Raw genomic sequence first — 14,673 nt, forward strand, 5'->3', positions numbered from 1 at the left:
GTCCCCCCCCCCATACTAAATGAAAACAATGTACTGAATCCACTCAAGAAAAATCAAAGCAATTAGTGTACACTCTCCAAAAGTCTCAATCCCCAGAAAAGCAGACAGAAGATAAAGGAAGTGGTCTAAAGACACAAAGTAAACCGTATTGTGTGTTCCTGAGTTCAGAAGAAAAAATATCATTATATAAGCATAACAGAACAATTAAAGAAGTCTGTAGATCAACTGTGTGTGACACGATATTATCCATATAAAGTGTCTTGATTTGATGATAATGTAACTATGAGGCTATCCTTGATCTAAAAGATTAACAAGATTTTAAAAACAGCTATAGAGAGAACATGAAAGATCATTAGCACATGGTGAATTGTTAACTGGATAAATCTGGGTAAAAGAAGCATGAGAAGTCTTTCATTTTTATGTTTCCCCGTGTTAGAAGGAAACATTTCTAGCAGGTCTGTAAGCTTAGCACCTGGGAGGTTGAGGCAGAAGGATTACCTTGAATTTGAGGCCAACCTGGACTATAGCAAAACCCTTTCTCAGGGCTTCAAAAAATGGTCCTATAAGCCAACACTTTAAAATAAAAGTACTCAGCAACGGAATTCAAACAATCGAACTCAGAAATTCTGATCTTCAATAAAAATAAAAGCATATAATCCTAACAATGTCAGTTTTCTCTGATACAAAATGAGAGGCGAGGAGCTGGAGAGATGGGTCTGTAGTTAAGAGCATTTTGCTGCTCTTCCAGAGGACCTGAATTCACTTCCCAGCACCCATATCAGTCAGCTCACAACTGTCTGTAACTCTAGCTCAGGAGATCCATCATCCTTTTCTGGCCTCCCCGGGCATCCACGTACTCACATGCAGATATACATACACACAGAAAGAAACAAAAAAATTTAATATATAAATATGAAAATCAACCAAATGAAACTAGGGTGTTATACAGACTTTCTAGGTATCTAGATGTTTCTGAACTTCACTCTATCACCTCATGCCATTTTCTGCCATTTGAAAAAGCCTAGCTTTTCCTCCCAAAAATTAATTTTCTTCGTATTTTCTACCATTCACTAAGACTGCCTTCTTGGGCTGGGGAGAGACTGGCTGTTATCAGAAAACCTAGGTTTGATTCCCAGCACACAAATGGCAGCTTACAACTGTCTGTTAACTCCAGCCTTGAAGGATCCAAAACTTTCTTCCACCCTCGGAGAGAACCAGGCACACATGTGGCATACACAATACATGCAGGCAAAACACCCATAAAAATTAAATAAATTAATTAAATTTTTTTTAAAAAAGGAAAAAAAAAGACTGCCTGCTCTCCAGGCTCCGAGTTTCTTAAGTTGTAGTATTAGGGAAGATACCATCCAATTCATATGCAGAAACAAACACATAATTATGAATGATGACAAAAGTTGCAGGGACTTCTTTTTAAAGTCTGAAACAGTAAAGCTAAAAGCACAACACTTAAGAATAATTTCAAAACTGAACTCTAGATTTCTTTTATCAATTACATTTAATGCTACTATAGATAAATTTTTATTTTTATTTTGTAAGGATTTATTTTAATTATTTGCACAGGTGGGTGTGTGTCCCAGGAACCAGATCCTCCTGAAGCTGGAGTTACTGTAGGGTGTTGTGAGCTGCCCAACGAGCATGCTGGGAAACTAACTCAAGTGCTCTGCAAAAGCAGTATGTGCTCTTAACTGTTGAGTCATCTCTCCAACCTAAAGTCTATGAAATTTTTAATTATTATTTGGATTTATTTTCTCTAAAAATCTCTTATTCAGTTCACTAAAGCTTAGAAATCCACTCTCTACACATTAACAGTTTTTGTTTCACTTCAAATCATGTGCTCATCCACATATAAAACACTAAAAGTTGTAATGGCACACAGGTAAAGCCACGGAACATGTGGCAACATAGAGATTAGCAGAAATGGGCTGAGTTTAAATGTAAGAGCTAGTCAGTGGTAGGCCTGAGCTAATGGCAGAGAAGTTTTAATTAACATAAGCCTCTGTGTGTTTACTTGGGGGACGTGAGTGGGAGAGATTTGTCCCTACAGCCGGCTGGCCGGAACACAGGAAAACCCCAACAACAAAAAGTATTGGCAAAAGTCAAAGGAAATAGCAATTCAGAACACTACACCGCCCTGCAGCTCCATATAATACCTTCTTGATAAAACCATTACTCTGTTTGCAAACTAATTATAGAAAGACAAAGACAGTGTATATTCCCTGCCACAACTCACATAAAAAAAGTAACATACACACCCCTTGGCATTATACTGACCCTAACAAGAAAAGAAAAAGTAACTGGTATCCTTCAGATTATAAAATACCCCTTAAAATCTATGAATTTTTGTATATAACCAAAAAATGGCTATGTATTACTCGCTAATAGAAGCATGACTTTTACAATCCTCACTATAGGTATAGTTCCACCTGCACTTGAAAATTTAAGTAATCTTTTAAAGTAAGTTTCCTAAATACCACAGCAAATAGTATTAAATTTTAAAAAATAGTATTAATTTATAACTCGCTTGGGTTAATATTTCCTCAATTAAATTCCTTGAATGGAGAGCATATAAAGATGAATTTGTGTTTCCAATTGACAACAGATCAAAGTTTACTAAGTTACACATGGTAGGACACATACTTGGAATCCTAGCACTTGAGAGACTGAAACAGGAGGATTGCTACAAGTTCAAAGCCAGCCTGGCCGACACAGTGAGTTCTATGTCAGATAAAGCTACATACAGAGAACTTACCTCAAAAAACCAAACAACAATAATAGCATAAACAACTAAATGGCATTTGACTGTAGGGAAAACAGAATCTGATGTATGAATATAGAAAACAAAAGTAAGATTGTTATTTTAAATTTTCTCAATTATTAAGCTAGGCCATCTGAAAACTCAGCAGTTCAAAAAGTACAGATAAACAATAGGATAAAACAGAACTCAGGGAAAGAAAAAGAACAAACTATTTGACCAGGTGTTTTTTCCCCTTTTATTCCCATTATAATATGCATTTTTAAACTAGATAAACTGAAACTGATTAAGCACTCAAAAAAAAAAAAAAAACAATTCCAGAAGATAAAGCCACAGTAAAGTCTTTCACCTACCTGATTCGTCCTGACCTTCATGAGTTTCACCATCATCCGTGAGCTCTAACTCTTTCACAAAGTTTGAGGGGAAAAGTCCCAACTTATTGTTTAGGGTTCCGCTCCACCAGCCTTCCTCTACCTGAAAAAGGTCACAGCTCAAAAGTAATAAAATTCTTTTAAGTGAAAACCTTCACTCTATGGGAAAACTGAGCTGTAAAAGTAAATGAGCAATAATAAATGATGCAAAACAAACACTTTTAAAAGAAAGAAAACGCAAGTTGGGAATATATTTTAAGTATCTAAAGTCTAATATTTCTAAATTAATATAAGGTTAGTCATGCGTGGGATTAATCATATTACTTGCAGTGTTTACAATGAGAACTTACAATCAATTACAACCTATGAAGCAAACACTTTTTACAAAAGTGACAGAGTATAACCCCTAACTGGGAAAGCACACAGCTCCTGACCCACACATTACTGAGCCTTGTTTTAGAAATATAAGATATACTATTTACTTAAAAATCTTTGTTTGGACAAAGTTTAGTAACTAAGAATATAATTTCCCGGACCAGTGAAATGACTCAGCAGGTAAGAGTGCTTGCCAATCCTGACTACCTAAGTTTGATCCCTGAAGCCCACAGAGTAAAAGAAAACTGACTCCCAGAAGTTGTTCTATGACCTCTATCAATGTGCCATGACATGAGCATAACACATAACACACACACACACACACACACACACACACACACACACACACACACACTCAGGGGTTAGGAATGAAGAAGAAAGCCGGGTGGTGGTGGTGTGCGCCTTTAATTCTAGCACTCAGGAGGCAAAGGTAGGAGGATCTCTGTGAGTTCAAGGCCAGCCAGGGCTCAGAGTGAGTTCCAGGAAAGTTGCCAAAGCTACACAGAGAAAGAAAGAAAGAAAAAGGATCGGAATTCAATTCCCAGCACTCACGTCAGACAGCTCACAGCATCCCAGCTCTTGGGGATCACAAACCTCTACCCACCTCAGGCACCTGCACACACATGCATATAGAGCCACATACACACAAATAATTAAAAACAAATTTAATAATAAATGTAAAAACATTTCTAAGGATGTAATTTCCTAAGTGATATAAAATCTTATTTCTCCTTTTAGTTAAACAATGATTTTTAAACAAAGTATGAAAAAATTATTTTGGTTTTATTATTTGTTCATGTTATATGCATGAGCATTTGTCTGAATGTGGTGTTATGCACCACATGCATGTAGTAGCCTCAGAAGCCATAAGAAGGCGTCGGAGCCCTGGAACTGGAGTTACCATGTGAGCTGCCATGTGAATGCTGGGAAGTGAACTGGGGTCCTCCAGAAGAGCAGCCAGTACTCTCAAATACTGAGCCATCTCTCCAATCCTGAAAAAAAATCACTTTCAAACTCATCTAATAAGCACCTTACTCCAAAAAGAATATTCTCATGAATCAAATTCTTTAACAGAGGCTGAAGAGACGGCTCAGCAGTTAAGATCACTGGCTGTTCTTCCAGAGGACCCAGGTTCAATTCCCAGCACCAAATGGCAGCTCATAACTGTCTGTAATTCCAGAGAAACCCTGTCTCGAAATCCCCCCCCCCCAAAAAAAAGATTCTTTTAGATAAAAAGCATGGGGGGAGGAGAGGGTAAATAGTCACATCAAAATACATGATGGTTACAGACAATATAGCTGAAATACAAAGTGCTAGATACAGGGGCTGGAGAAATGGCTCAGAGGTTAAAAGCACTGACTGCTCTTGTAGAGGTCCTGAGTTCAATTCTCAGCAACCACATGGTGGCTCACAACCATCTGTAATGAGATCTGGTGCCCTCTTCTGGCCTGCAGACATACATGCAGGCAGAACACTGTACACCTAATAAATGAATTAATCTTTAAAAAAAAAAAAGTGCTAGATACATTATGTTTGGTATAGCAAAGTAAAGCAGCAAGCATGAAGAGTTCAGGGTTTTAGCAGACTCAAGGCAATATGAAACTGGCTTGTGTCTGACCAGAGCACTCAAGACTAGGGCAGGAGAGTTGCTTTGAGTGTAAGCCAGACCCAGCTAAATTGTGAGTTCCTGGAAGTGGGCTACAGAAGGAGACCCTACCTCAAAGAATGAGGGTCAAAGAATGAGGGAAGGAAGAGAAGAAAAAACTAAGATAAAGGATTGTGCTGTGGAACAATCCTCTTGTACACTGTAACGATTTGTCAGTGGAATTGGTCTAATAAAATGCTGATTGGCCAGTAGCCAGGCAGGAAGTATAGGCAGGATGACCAAACTAAGGATGAAGAAAAAGTGAACGGCAGAGTGAGGAGTCGCCAGCCAGATGCAGAGGGAGAAGATGAAAGTGCTATGCTAATACACTGTACTGTCATGTGGCAGAGCATAAATAAGGAATATGGGTTAACTTAACATGTAAGAGGTAGTTAGTAAAAAACCTGAGCTACTGGCTGAGCATTTATAATTCATATTCAGCCTCTGAGTCAGTTATTTGGGACCGGGTGGTCAGGACAGGAAATGTCTGTTCACAGGATTCAAAATTATAGATGCCACGTGTACTATGAAATTAAGTATGACAAAATGGAACAGACACAAAGAAAAAAACATCGGTATTATTTAAACTCCAACTATCAGCAACTTGTTAAACATTGTTTAATTAAGAAATTCTTGGGAAGAAGAGTGGTAAAGAACACGCATTCAAGCACAGCAATAGTGAACTGGGCATAGTGACCATGCCTGTACACTCAGCACTGAGGTGGCTGAGGCAGGAGGACCACCTTTAAGGCCAGCCTGGGGTATGAGACCCTGTCTCTAATAAACAAATAAACAAAAAGCAAGCAATCATTTGAAAACAGACTGTACAGTCTAATTTGCCGACACATGCCTGTAATTCTAGTGCTCAGGAGGTGAAAAGGAAGACTATAGGTTTGAGACCAGCCTAAGATACATGGTCAGACCCTGGTTCAAAAAAAAAAAAGAAAAAACAAGGGCCCACTATGCACAAAGCCCTGGGTTCATCTCCATTGGGCAAGGGGGAGCTGTTCAAGACAGGCACAACAAGACAACAAGCTACACACATTCAAATTCAGGCCACTGCATGTCAGGCACATATGAAGTTAAGTGAAGATGGCTTCATAACGTATCTCACACCACAAATGTAGTCTTGGCACCATTATCATCAAGAACTGATAATTTCTATGCTCTCACCCTTCACTCCTGACAGCATCTAAGTGGTTTGTAAGTAGCTATCATTTCCAAGGCTAGACTGTAAAAGGCATTTCACCATGTTGCTGATACAGTTGCATTTAGAATTGTGAAACTGCTATGCAAATCAAAATAAGCACCCTCTACTCAAAATGTGCTTCAAATTTCAGACTATGGAATAAATTTTCTATTAACTTTGTCTAAAATCCAAAGCTTTTTGATTATTACATGAGTAGTCAAGAGGTTTCAGAATCTCAACCATTTCAGATTATAAGATCAACTACCCAGATACTGTAGTGGGTAGCTGTTCTAGCTTTGACCTGGAAGTACTACCCCCTAGCGAGGCTTCTGGTAACTGCCATGCCTACCTATGACGCACCCCTGGGGCAGGGCTGAGACAAGAGCCCTTAAGACCAAGATCCGGATGTGCTGGCTCTCTTGGTGCCTGGTGCTCCTGGAGGCTGGAAGACAGACCGGGTCAGAGTTCTCCAGAGAACCCTGCTGAACTACCACCTCACCTATCGGATCCTGTAACCAACCCCTTTATTGGCTATAAGGTACCCCAAAATAAATCTCCTTTTTAACAGCATGGAGTTGCCTTGATAAATCCCCACATTACCATACTGTAAGAAATCCAAGCCAAATGGAAAGGAAATTAAACAGCTGTCCAAGTGGCAGTTCTAGTCTTCAAGGCTGTCAGAGATCAGGTGTGAATAAAGGGGCTTTCTTACAAGGCTCTCACCAGTCCTTGACTTCTGAACTTTCCAGCTGAGGCCCTAGACATCACAGAAGAGACAAGCCAATCCCCTTGTGCTCTATCTGCATTACTTGAACCACACAACCCACAAACATAACAATTGTTTTTGCCACTAATTTTAGGGTAGCTTCTTATGTGTCACGAGTAACAATAAGCAATGTGATTCTCTATGACTCAATCTCTACCTCTGAGAAATGAAGATAAATATTCCCTTCTGTTAGATTGTTTAAAGTTTAAAGGAAATAAATGTGAAACTTACTTAGCACAGCACATCTAAATAAATGTTAACTGTGTCACCATCAGATAGAGTAAATCAGACTGCCTTTTGTCTAGGTATCCTAGAAGTTATCATAGACATCAGTGATAAATGAGAAATTATGACACAAAATCAATTCCTGCTACAATATATTATATCAAGGCACTCACTAAAACAGCATCTTCACTGCCCAGCAAAACTGATAAAATCAGATGTGAGAAATTAGAAATATTTTCTTATCTTAGTCTAAAGTATGAAACTGTGAAAAAAGCATACTTGTCTAGTATCTAAATACAACAATTCAGAGACAGACTTTAAAGCAATTTCTGCATTGCACTCCTGTATCATTCAAAAGGACATTTTTCTGCTTCTGTTTTGTGCCAACAGAGAATTAAGATAAGGCTCTCCAGTATTTGGAGCTATTTAAATAACATTAATTTTACTTTTTTAGCATTATTATAATGGTATGTGAGCATGATGTGAGTATGGGTGTGCTCATGCAATGTGCATGCAGAGGTCAGGGGCAACTTTGTAGTCAGTTCTCTTTCCACCTTTATATGGGTTACAAGGATGGAACTCAGGTAACCAGGCTTGGGTGAGCTATCTTGCCAATAGAAAATTACATTAATTTTAAGCTTGAAAAAATGTTTATTTTTATTTCTTAAGGCAAACACACAAATAGTATATAGCAAGGACAAATAAAAAAGACTGTCTTTAAATTTTATTGAAAACAGGCATAAATTTTTATAAATTTTAATATTCTAATGAAGCCCTCTTCTAGAAGCTCTACCGCCTAGCTGCTGGACTACTGTGAATGTACAAAGTCTTTCTGGTCCTTACCTCTTCGTTAATATCAATGATATCCCCCACTGTCAGTTCCAGCTCGTCCTCATTTTGTGGAAGGTACTCAAAAAGAACTTTACACTGACGCTTTTTTGTCTCTAAAAGAAATCATTTTAAAAAAATATGTTAAGAAAGAACATTTATTTTAAATAGCACTTTTATTCATATACCACAATTATAGTTACAGGAAGTGTAAAAGGGAAAACTAAACAAACGTATTCACACAGGTAATCACAAACAGCACTGGGTGATTTTTAAATACTTCTCCTACAACATAATATGTTCACCCCCAGATAAAGTGTAAGGCTTCTGGTAATAGAAAACATGGATATACATGATCCCTTCAATTACACAAAAGCAAAATATCCACAACCAACTTTTAATACTACAAAAACATTTTGACGATAAAAGTATTATAGGCAAGCCCCTCTAGTGGTAATTTTCAGATTACTTCTTATCACAGCCTAGGAATATTTAAAATGTACTGCTTTTAAGTGACTGTTGAAGGGAAGGCAAGATGGCTGAACAGAAGCACCAACACTCACTTGCTCCTTCCACTAAAGGAAGAGGGGAGGGCCGAAGGGAGAAGGAAGCAGGCTGGCAATAGGTAACAGGCGTACAGCTTCATGTTGAGATAACAAACTGGCATTCAACCACAGGAAAACAAAAGCTGGTAAAGTCCAGAGCCTTGCGACAGCTGAATAGCAAGAGAAAAAATATCCCAATACCCATGTCCCTATCTCAGCAGCTTGGGACCTTTCCCTTCTGCTGGGATAAAGGTGAAAGAGAATCAAAAAACTCTCAGCACAGACACTGGCAGTCCTACCTCCTTGGAAGTTTCACAACCCTGGAAGTTTATATTCTAAAGAGAACCTGAATCTATCCAGCAGTACAGTGTTAGAAAGAGGACTTCATCTCCCAGCAATTCCCCAGGATGCTGTAACCTGGAGACTTCTTGAGAATTGATGATTGAATCTGGACTGCCATGTTTCAGAGGGTCAGACCTGACTCAGGAGAAAGACACTGATACAAACCCACTAAGAGAGCTACACTTTGAGAATCTGGTATAAAGGATGCAGAGTGAAGGTGTCAGCCATGAAAACCAAATGATTAGGGAAGCCCACGAACTGAGATGAGGGAGTAGTTAGTCACAAGTAGATCCACTCAGCTCTCAGTTCCACACAAGAAGCTCCTGTCTCTAACAAGATGAGCAGCTCCAAGACTGTCTTCTCCAGCCACATGGGTGTGCTGGGGCAGTGTGAAGCAATGTTATTGCACCCTCAGTCACAGTGCTGCCCACGGGTTCACAGTAAAGTCAGCAGAGAAACTGTGTCTGGATGTGGTATTCTTTCTCCATTTCTGTCTGCACCTAAAACTAAGGAATTTTACACAGCTCCAACTGCAACCACTCCTGCAATACCGCTGGTAGATAGTCAACTGATTTCTCAGAGGCAGAAAAGCCCATCCCAAGCAAGCATACACACCAGGGAGAGGGGACCTGAGGCTTCAATCTTGGACAGGCATGTCTATAGCAGCAAAACAGAGGAATAACAACATTTCTGCTTCTATCATAACTACGTATATGTCCTCTGCATTAGTCTCTACAATATCTTGTATAATCACATACTCCTGTTAACACTGGGTATCAGTGGCACAGCAGGAGCACTGTGATTTCTGTTTCAACTGTCCCAGAAAACCATTGGACTTGATCCAATGCCTACTCAAAGAACAAATGGCTTGGACCCTACATGATTACTAGAGCTGCATATTCAAATAACAGGGACAGTATAAACAGTGCCTGAGGAAACCTCCATTACCAATAGGGACTACCTCTCCAATTGTAGGTAAGAGTTATTACACAGGATGTACTCGACCACACAAGGTCTGAACTGTCACAGTACCTCTACTACTGTGTCACCAGAAGAAGTGGCTCTCTCCAACTCCAATACTAAGCATGGGTTATGCCCAACCTCAATAATAAAACCCCAAGAAACTCTAAGGAGTAAAGTGACAATATTATAGTAACCAGCCAGAAATAAACTTGATTCTGCATACCAAACTATTATCCCTAAGATTTACCTTCACTGAAATAGGAGATACTCATTTTACCAGACATGCAAATCTCAGTAGAAATACATAAAAAGAATATGAAAAAGACAAATTAACTTAGCACATTCTTTAAAAAAACAAAACAAAACTCTGCAATAACAGATTCAAAATATACTGAACAAGATGAAATTCCAGATAAAGAATTTAAGATAGTGTTTTGTTGTTGTTGTTATTTTAAAGCTTAATGAGATCCAAAGGAATACAGATGGAATGACTAAGCAAACTTTGGAAAAACAAGGCAACATATAAATGAGAAATTCAAAAGAGATTTTGAAAAAGAAAAAACAGAAAATGATGCTCAGTAAATCAAACAGAATTCATCCAAAAACCTCCACAGCAGACTTAATTAAGCAAAAGAAAAAATATCAGAGCTTGAAGACTGCTGTTGTTTGTTTTTTCTCTTTTGGGGGCCCACCACCCAGCTCTCAAATACATCATACATGGAGGCTTATTCTCAATTATAAATGCCTGGCCTTTACTTGGCTTGTTTCTAGCCAGCTTTTGTTAAATTATCCCGTCTATCTTGTGCCTCAGGGCTTTTATCTTCCTCCATTCCTGCATACCTTTTCTTTCCTTCTCACTGTGTATGGCTGTGTAGCTGCGTGCTGGCCCCTGAAGTCTTCCTCTCATTCTCTTTCTCATTCCTCCTTCCTTTCCTCCCAGAGCTCTCCTTCTATCTCTTCTTTCTGCCTGCCAGCCCCACCTATCCTTTTTCCTGCCTCATTATTGGCCGTTCCCTACTATTTTCTGTCAGCTAGTTGCTGACGCAGCCTCCTGCAGGTGAATTTTATTTAGTCCAACAAATGTAACACATCTTTGCATCATTAAACAAATGTTCCAGACCATAAACTAAAGTAGCACACCTTAATATTGTACAACAGAACTCCTTTGGAAGTAACACATTTGTATAAAAATACAAAAAGAAGAATGAAAAGTGCCGGTTGTGGTGGCGCACACCGGTAGGATTTGCTGAAGGAGGCAGGGGCAGGAGGATCAAGAAGAGTGAATAGAACATGAAAGATTTGGAAGACATCATTAAAAGATTAAACATGCATGTCATCAATACACTCAAAATTTTAAAAAGGACAAAGCAATCCAAATGAATTAGCAGAAAATTTCCCTAATTTTTGGAAAAGCATGCACAATCAGGAACAGAATTGTTATATAACCCTCAGCAACCAGAAAATGTATGGTATGCAACCATACAATGTATGGTATACAACCTATCAAAAGGACAGCACCAGAAAGACTTAAAACCCACAAGAGAAAATGCCAGATCATACTTAAGACTAATCCTATTGGACTAAAGATAGCTTTGTCAACAGAAACCCTGAAGGGCATACAGTTATGGTAGGTATGGTGGTTGACTGGAGGCAGAATCAGGAGTTCAAAGTTAGGCTAGAGTACTTAAGATCCTGTCTCAAACTAAACAAACAGTAAGAACCAGGAGGGCATCAAATGAAATAGGCTTCAACACAATAACAGCAGGGACAATTTCCACACCCCACTGTCATCAATGCACAGATCATCCAGTCACAAGCCAGAAGAGAGAAGTGGAAGCATATAGATTTCCTCAAGATAGGACTAAAGAAAACTGGAGTAAACTCTTGTCTCAACATATCCCCCTTCTTCAATTCAGGTTAGACATTAATGGCTATGGGCAGTGGATACAAATGCCCTGCTCTCTCCTGGAAGATGGGTCCATCCTTAGGGTTGAATCTCTTGCCTTTTTCTTTGAAAATCAATGATGCTGAGGACCAGAATGATGGCTCAGCAGGTACTTGCCACCAAGCCTGACAACCAGTTTGATCCCTGGAAATGACACAGTGGAAAGAAGGCACAAACTCTTGTGGTCTCTACATGTGTCACACATGTAAGTCAACAAATGTAATAAAAAAAAAAAAACCTGAAAGTCATGTTGCACAGCCCACCTCTAAACTTAAAAAAAAAAAAAAAAATCAAGTCAGCTTTTTCTTTAAAAATCACACCTGGCTATATTGCCAAGTAAATGCTTATATTTCCATTTTTAGACAAATACACAAGCTTTCTGTAAGTCAGTATATTAGCTAAGGGGAGGGGACAGAGCTGGAGAAAGAAGGCAGAGCTGTCTTTCTCCTACTCAACACTGCACATCAAGGCAGACCAAAAGGTAGGTATGTCATTTTTACTTGCCTGGCAAAGCACTATTTAAATCTTTCTTACTGGTCATATAATCTTTAAGCATTACATAAACATCATAAATCCCTATTTTTCACTGCTCAGTGTTTTCTGTAGGAATCCTAATATTTTAGAGCCCCTGATACAATAGCACATTTCTAACAAGCTTCCAGGTAGTATTTTTCTACTAACCTGAGAAAACAGCCTTTGAATATAAAAATAGTATTGTCCTAACTACAAGCATCTGAATTCTGAATTCAAGCTCGGTGCAAGCACCTTTACCCACTCAGCTATCCTGCCAAGCACCATTTTCACTGACCATTTTATTTCATCCTCTCAATTCCCACCTGACTGCCCCTGAACTTGCCATCCTCCTACCTCAGTCTTTTTTTCCCCTCCAGAGTTGGAAAGATTTGAAAACACAAACCTGTATTATTATATATGATCATCTCCAAATCAAACAGATTCAAAAACCTAAATTAAAATTTTACTTTTACCTATGTGTTTACATCTGTCAGAGAATGAGTTACTAAAGAAGCTGAAATATATTTTAGAGTCAGGCATTTGCCTCATCACTCTTACATGTTATTCTTTCAAATGTTGAACTTAGCATCATCACTGCACACATTGGTGGGATTCAGTGATGTTCACAGATGTACACTGATTATGTCCAGCTAGCCCAGGCCCGCCCCAGACCCCAATAAATCTTTCTCTATTCTACTTCCAAGACTGTTTTACTACATATGGCAGGAGTTCATTCTTATTTTGGACCAAGTATACTATTATATGGTCAATGTGTTATTGTCTTTATCCCATTATAAGTAGATAGGCACTTACCCTGATACTCTAACTTAGCTACTGGGAATGGTGTTGCTTAAGCACAAGTGTATCTGTTTCTGTACACTGCTTCATTTCTTTCAAATATGCTAAGAATATAGCTGGATTTATGGTACTGTTGTTTGTTGCTATTTGCTTTGCAGCCAAGGATAACCTTACTCTTCAGAACCTCCCCCAAGTACTGGAATTACAGGATTACTAATTTTTGTATGTTGTCTTGGTGGGTCTCTAGATTTTTCTAAGTCATAATCTGAAAGCAGAGATAATCAACTGACTTTCTCCTTTCCTGCTCATATGCCTAGTATTTCTCTCTCTTTCTAACATAATTGCTCTAGCTACATTTCTATCCCTATATATACTAAAGACCATGAAAGTCTGTCCTATCCCCCTTGGCTTGTTCCCGACCTTACCAGAAATGCTTTCAGTTTTTCACATTCAGTACACTGACTATGTATATAGCCTGCAGCACACTATGGTATGAGTCTTCGGTACCTACTTTGTCCAGACCATGAGGGGATGCTGAGTTTTAGCAAATGTTTCTTCTCCATCTATTGAGATAATTATATGATTTTTTTTGTCTTTCATTCTATTTATACTTATTTATTTGCATATGTTAAAACACCTTTGCATCTCTGGAAGGAAACCTGCCACGTGATCTTTGTGGTATACCTATAAAAGCCAAATTTGCTAGAATTTTGCATATTTTTGCATTCATCAAAGACAGTGGGGAATTTTTTTCTTCTTTGTTTTGCTCCTATTGGGTTTTGGAACCAGAATAATGCTGCCCTCACAGAATGAGTTTAGAAGGGTTTCCTCCCTTTCAGTTACATGGAATTGCTTAGGAAACAGTGTTGGGTTTTTTGTTTGTTTGGGGTTTTTTTTGTTTTTTGTTTTTTTGTTTTTTGTTTTTCGAGACAGGGTTTCTCTGTGTAGCTTTGTGCCTCTCCTGGTACTCACTCTGTAGCCCAGGCTGGCCTTGAATTCACAGAGATCCGCCTGCCTCTGCCTCCCGAGTGCTGGGATTAAAGGTGTGTGCCACCACCGCCCAGCTTGGTGTTATTTCTTTAAATGTTTGGTTATATTTAACAGTGCAGCATCTTCTGGTCCTGGGCTTTTATCTTGGTTGGTAAATTTTATTACTGATTCACTATCGTTACTTGCTAGGGGTCTATCCTGGATTTCTTTTTTATATTTTCTTGAATTTTGGTAGGTCGCATGTGTCCAAGACTCTGTCTGGACACAGATGTCACCTGTGTTGTATGTCCTCCTTCCCTCAGGACTCATCCTAACCCTGAGAGGAACTACAGTAGTTTGAGAACTACTCCCCACAGGCTGGAGAATTTGAAGACTGGTTTCCAGCAGGTGGTACTATTGGGTAGG

General features: G+C 38.8%; 1 protein-coding gene across 1 annotated transcript in view; it reads right to left on the reverse strand.

Annotated features, from left to right (window-relative positions):
* The window catches only part of LOC114705387 (CD2 associated protein), an 83,844-nt gene that overhangs the window by 38,120 nt on the left and 31,051 nt on the right, over positions 1-14,673 (reverse strand). Inside the window, exons 4-5 of the mRNA XM_028887268.2 lie at positions 8,188-8,288; positions 3,127-3,247 (exon numbers count right to left, since the gene is read on the reverse strand). Coding sequence (XP_028743101.1) covers positions 3,127-3,247; positions 8,188-8,288 — 222 coding nt within the window. The remainder of the gene's footprint in view (positions 1-3,126; positions 3,248-8,187; positions 8,289-14,673) is intronic.

Source organism: Peromyscus leucopus, chromosome 16_21 (genome assembly GCF_004664715.2).
Source record: "Peromyscus leucopus breed LL Stock chromosome 16_21, UCI_PerLeu_2.1, whole genome shotgun sequence".
Taxonomy (NCBI): Eukaryota; Metazoa; Chordata; class Mammalia; order Rodentia; family Cricetidae; genus Peromyscus; species Peromyscus leucopus.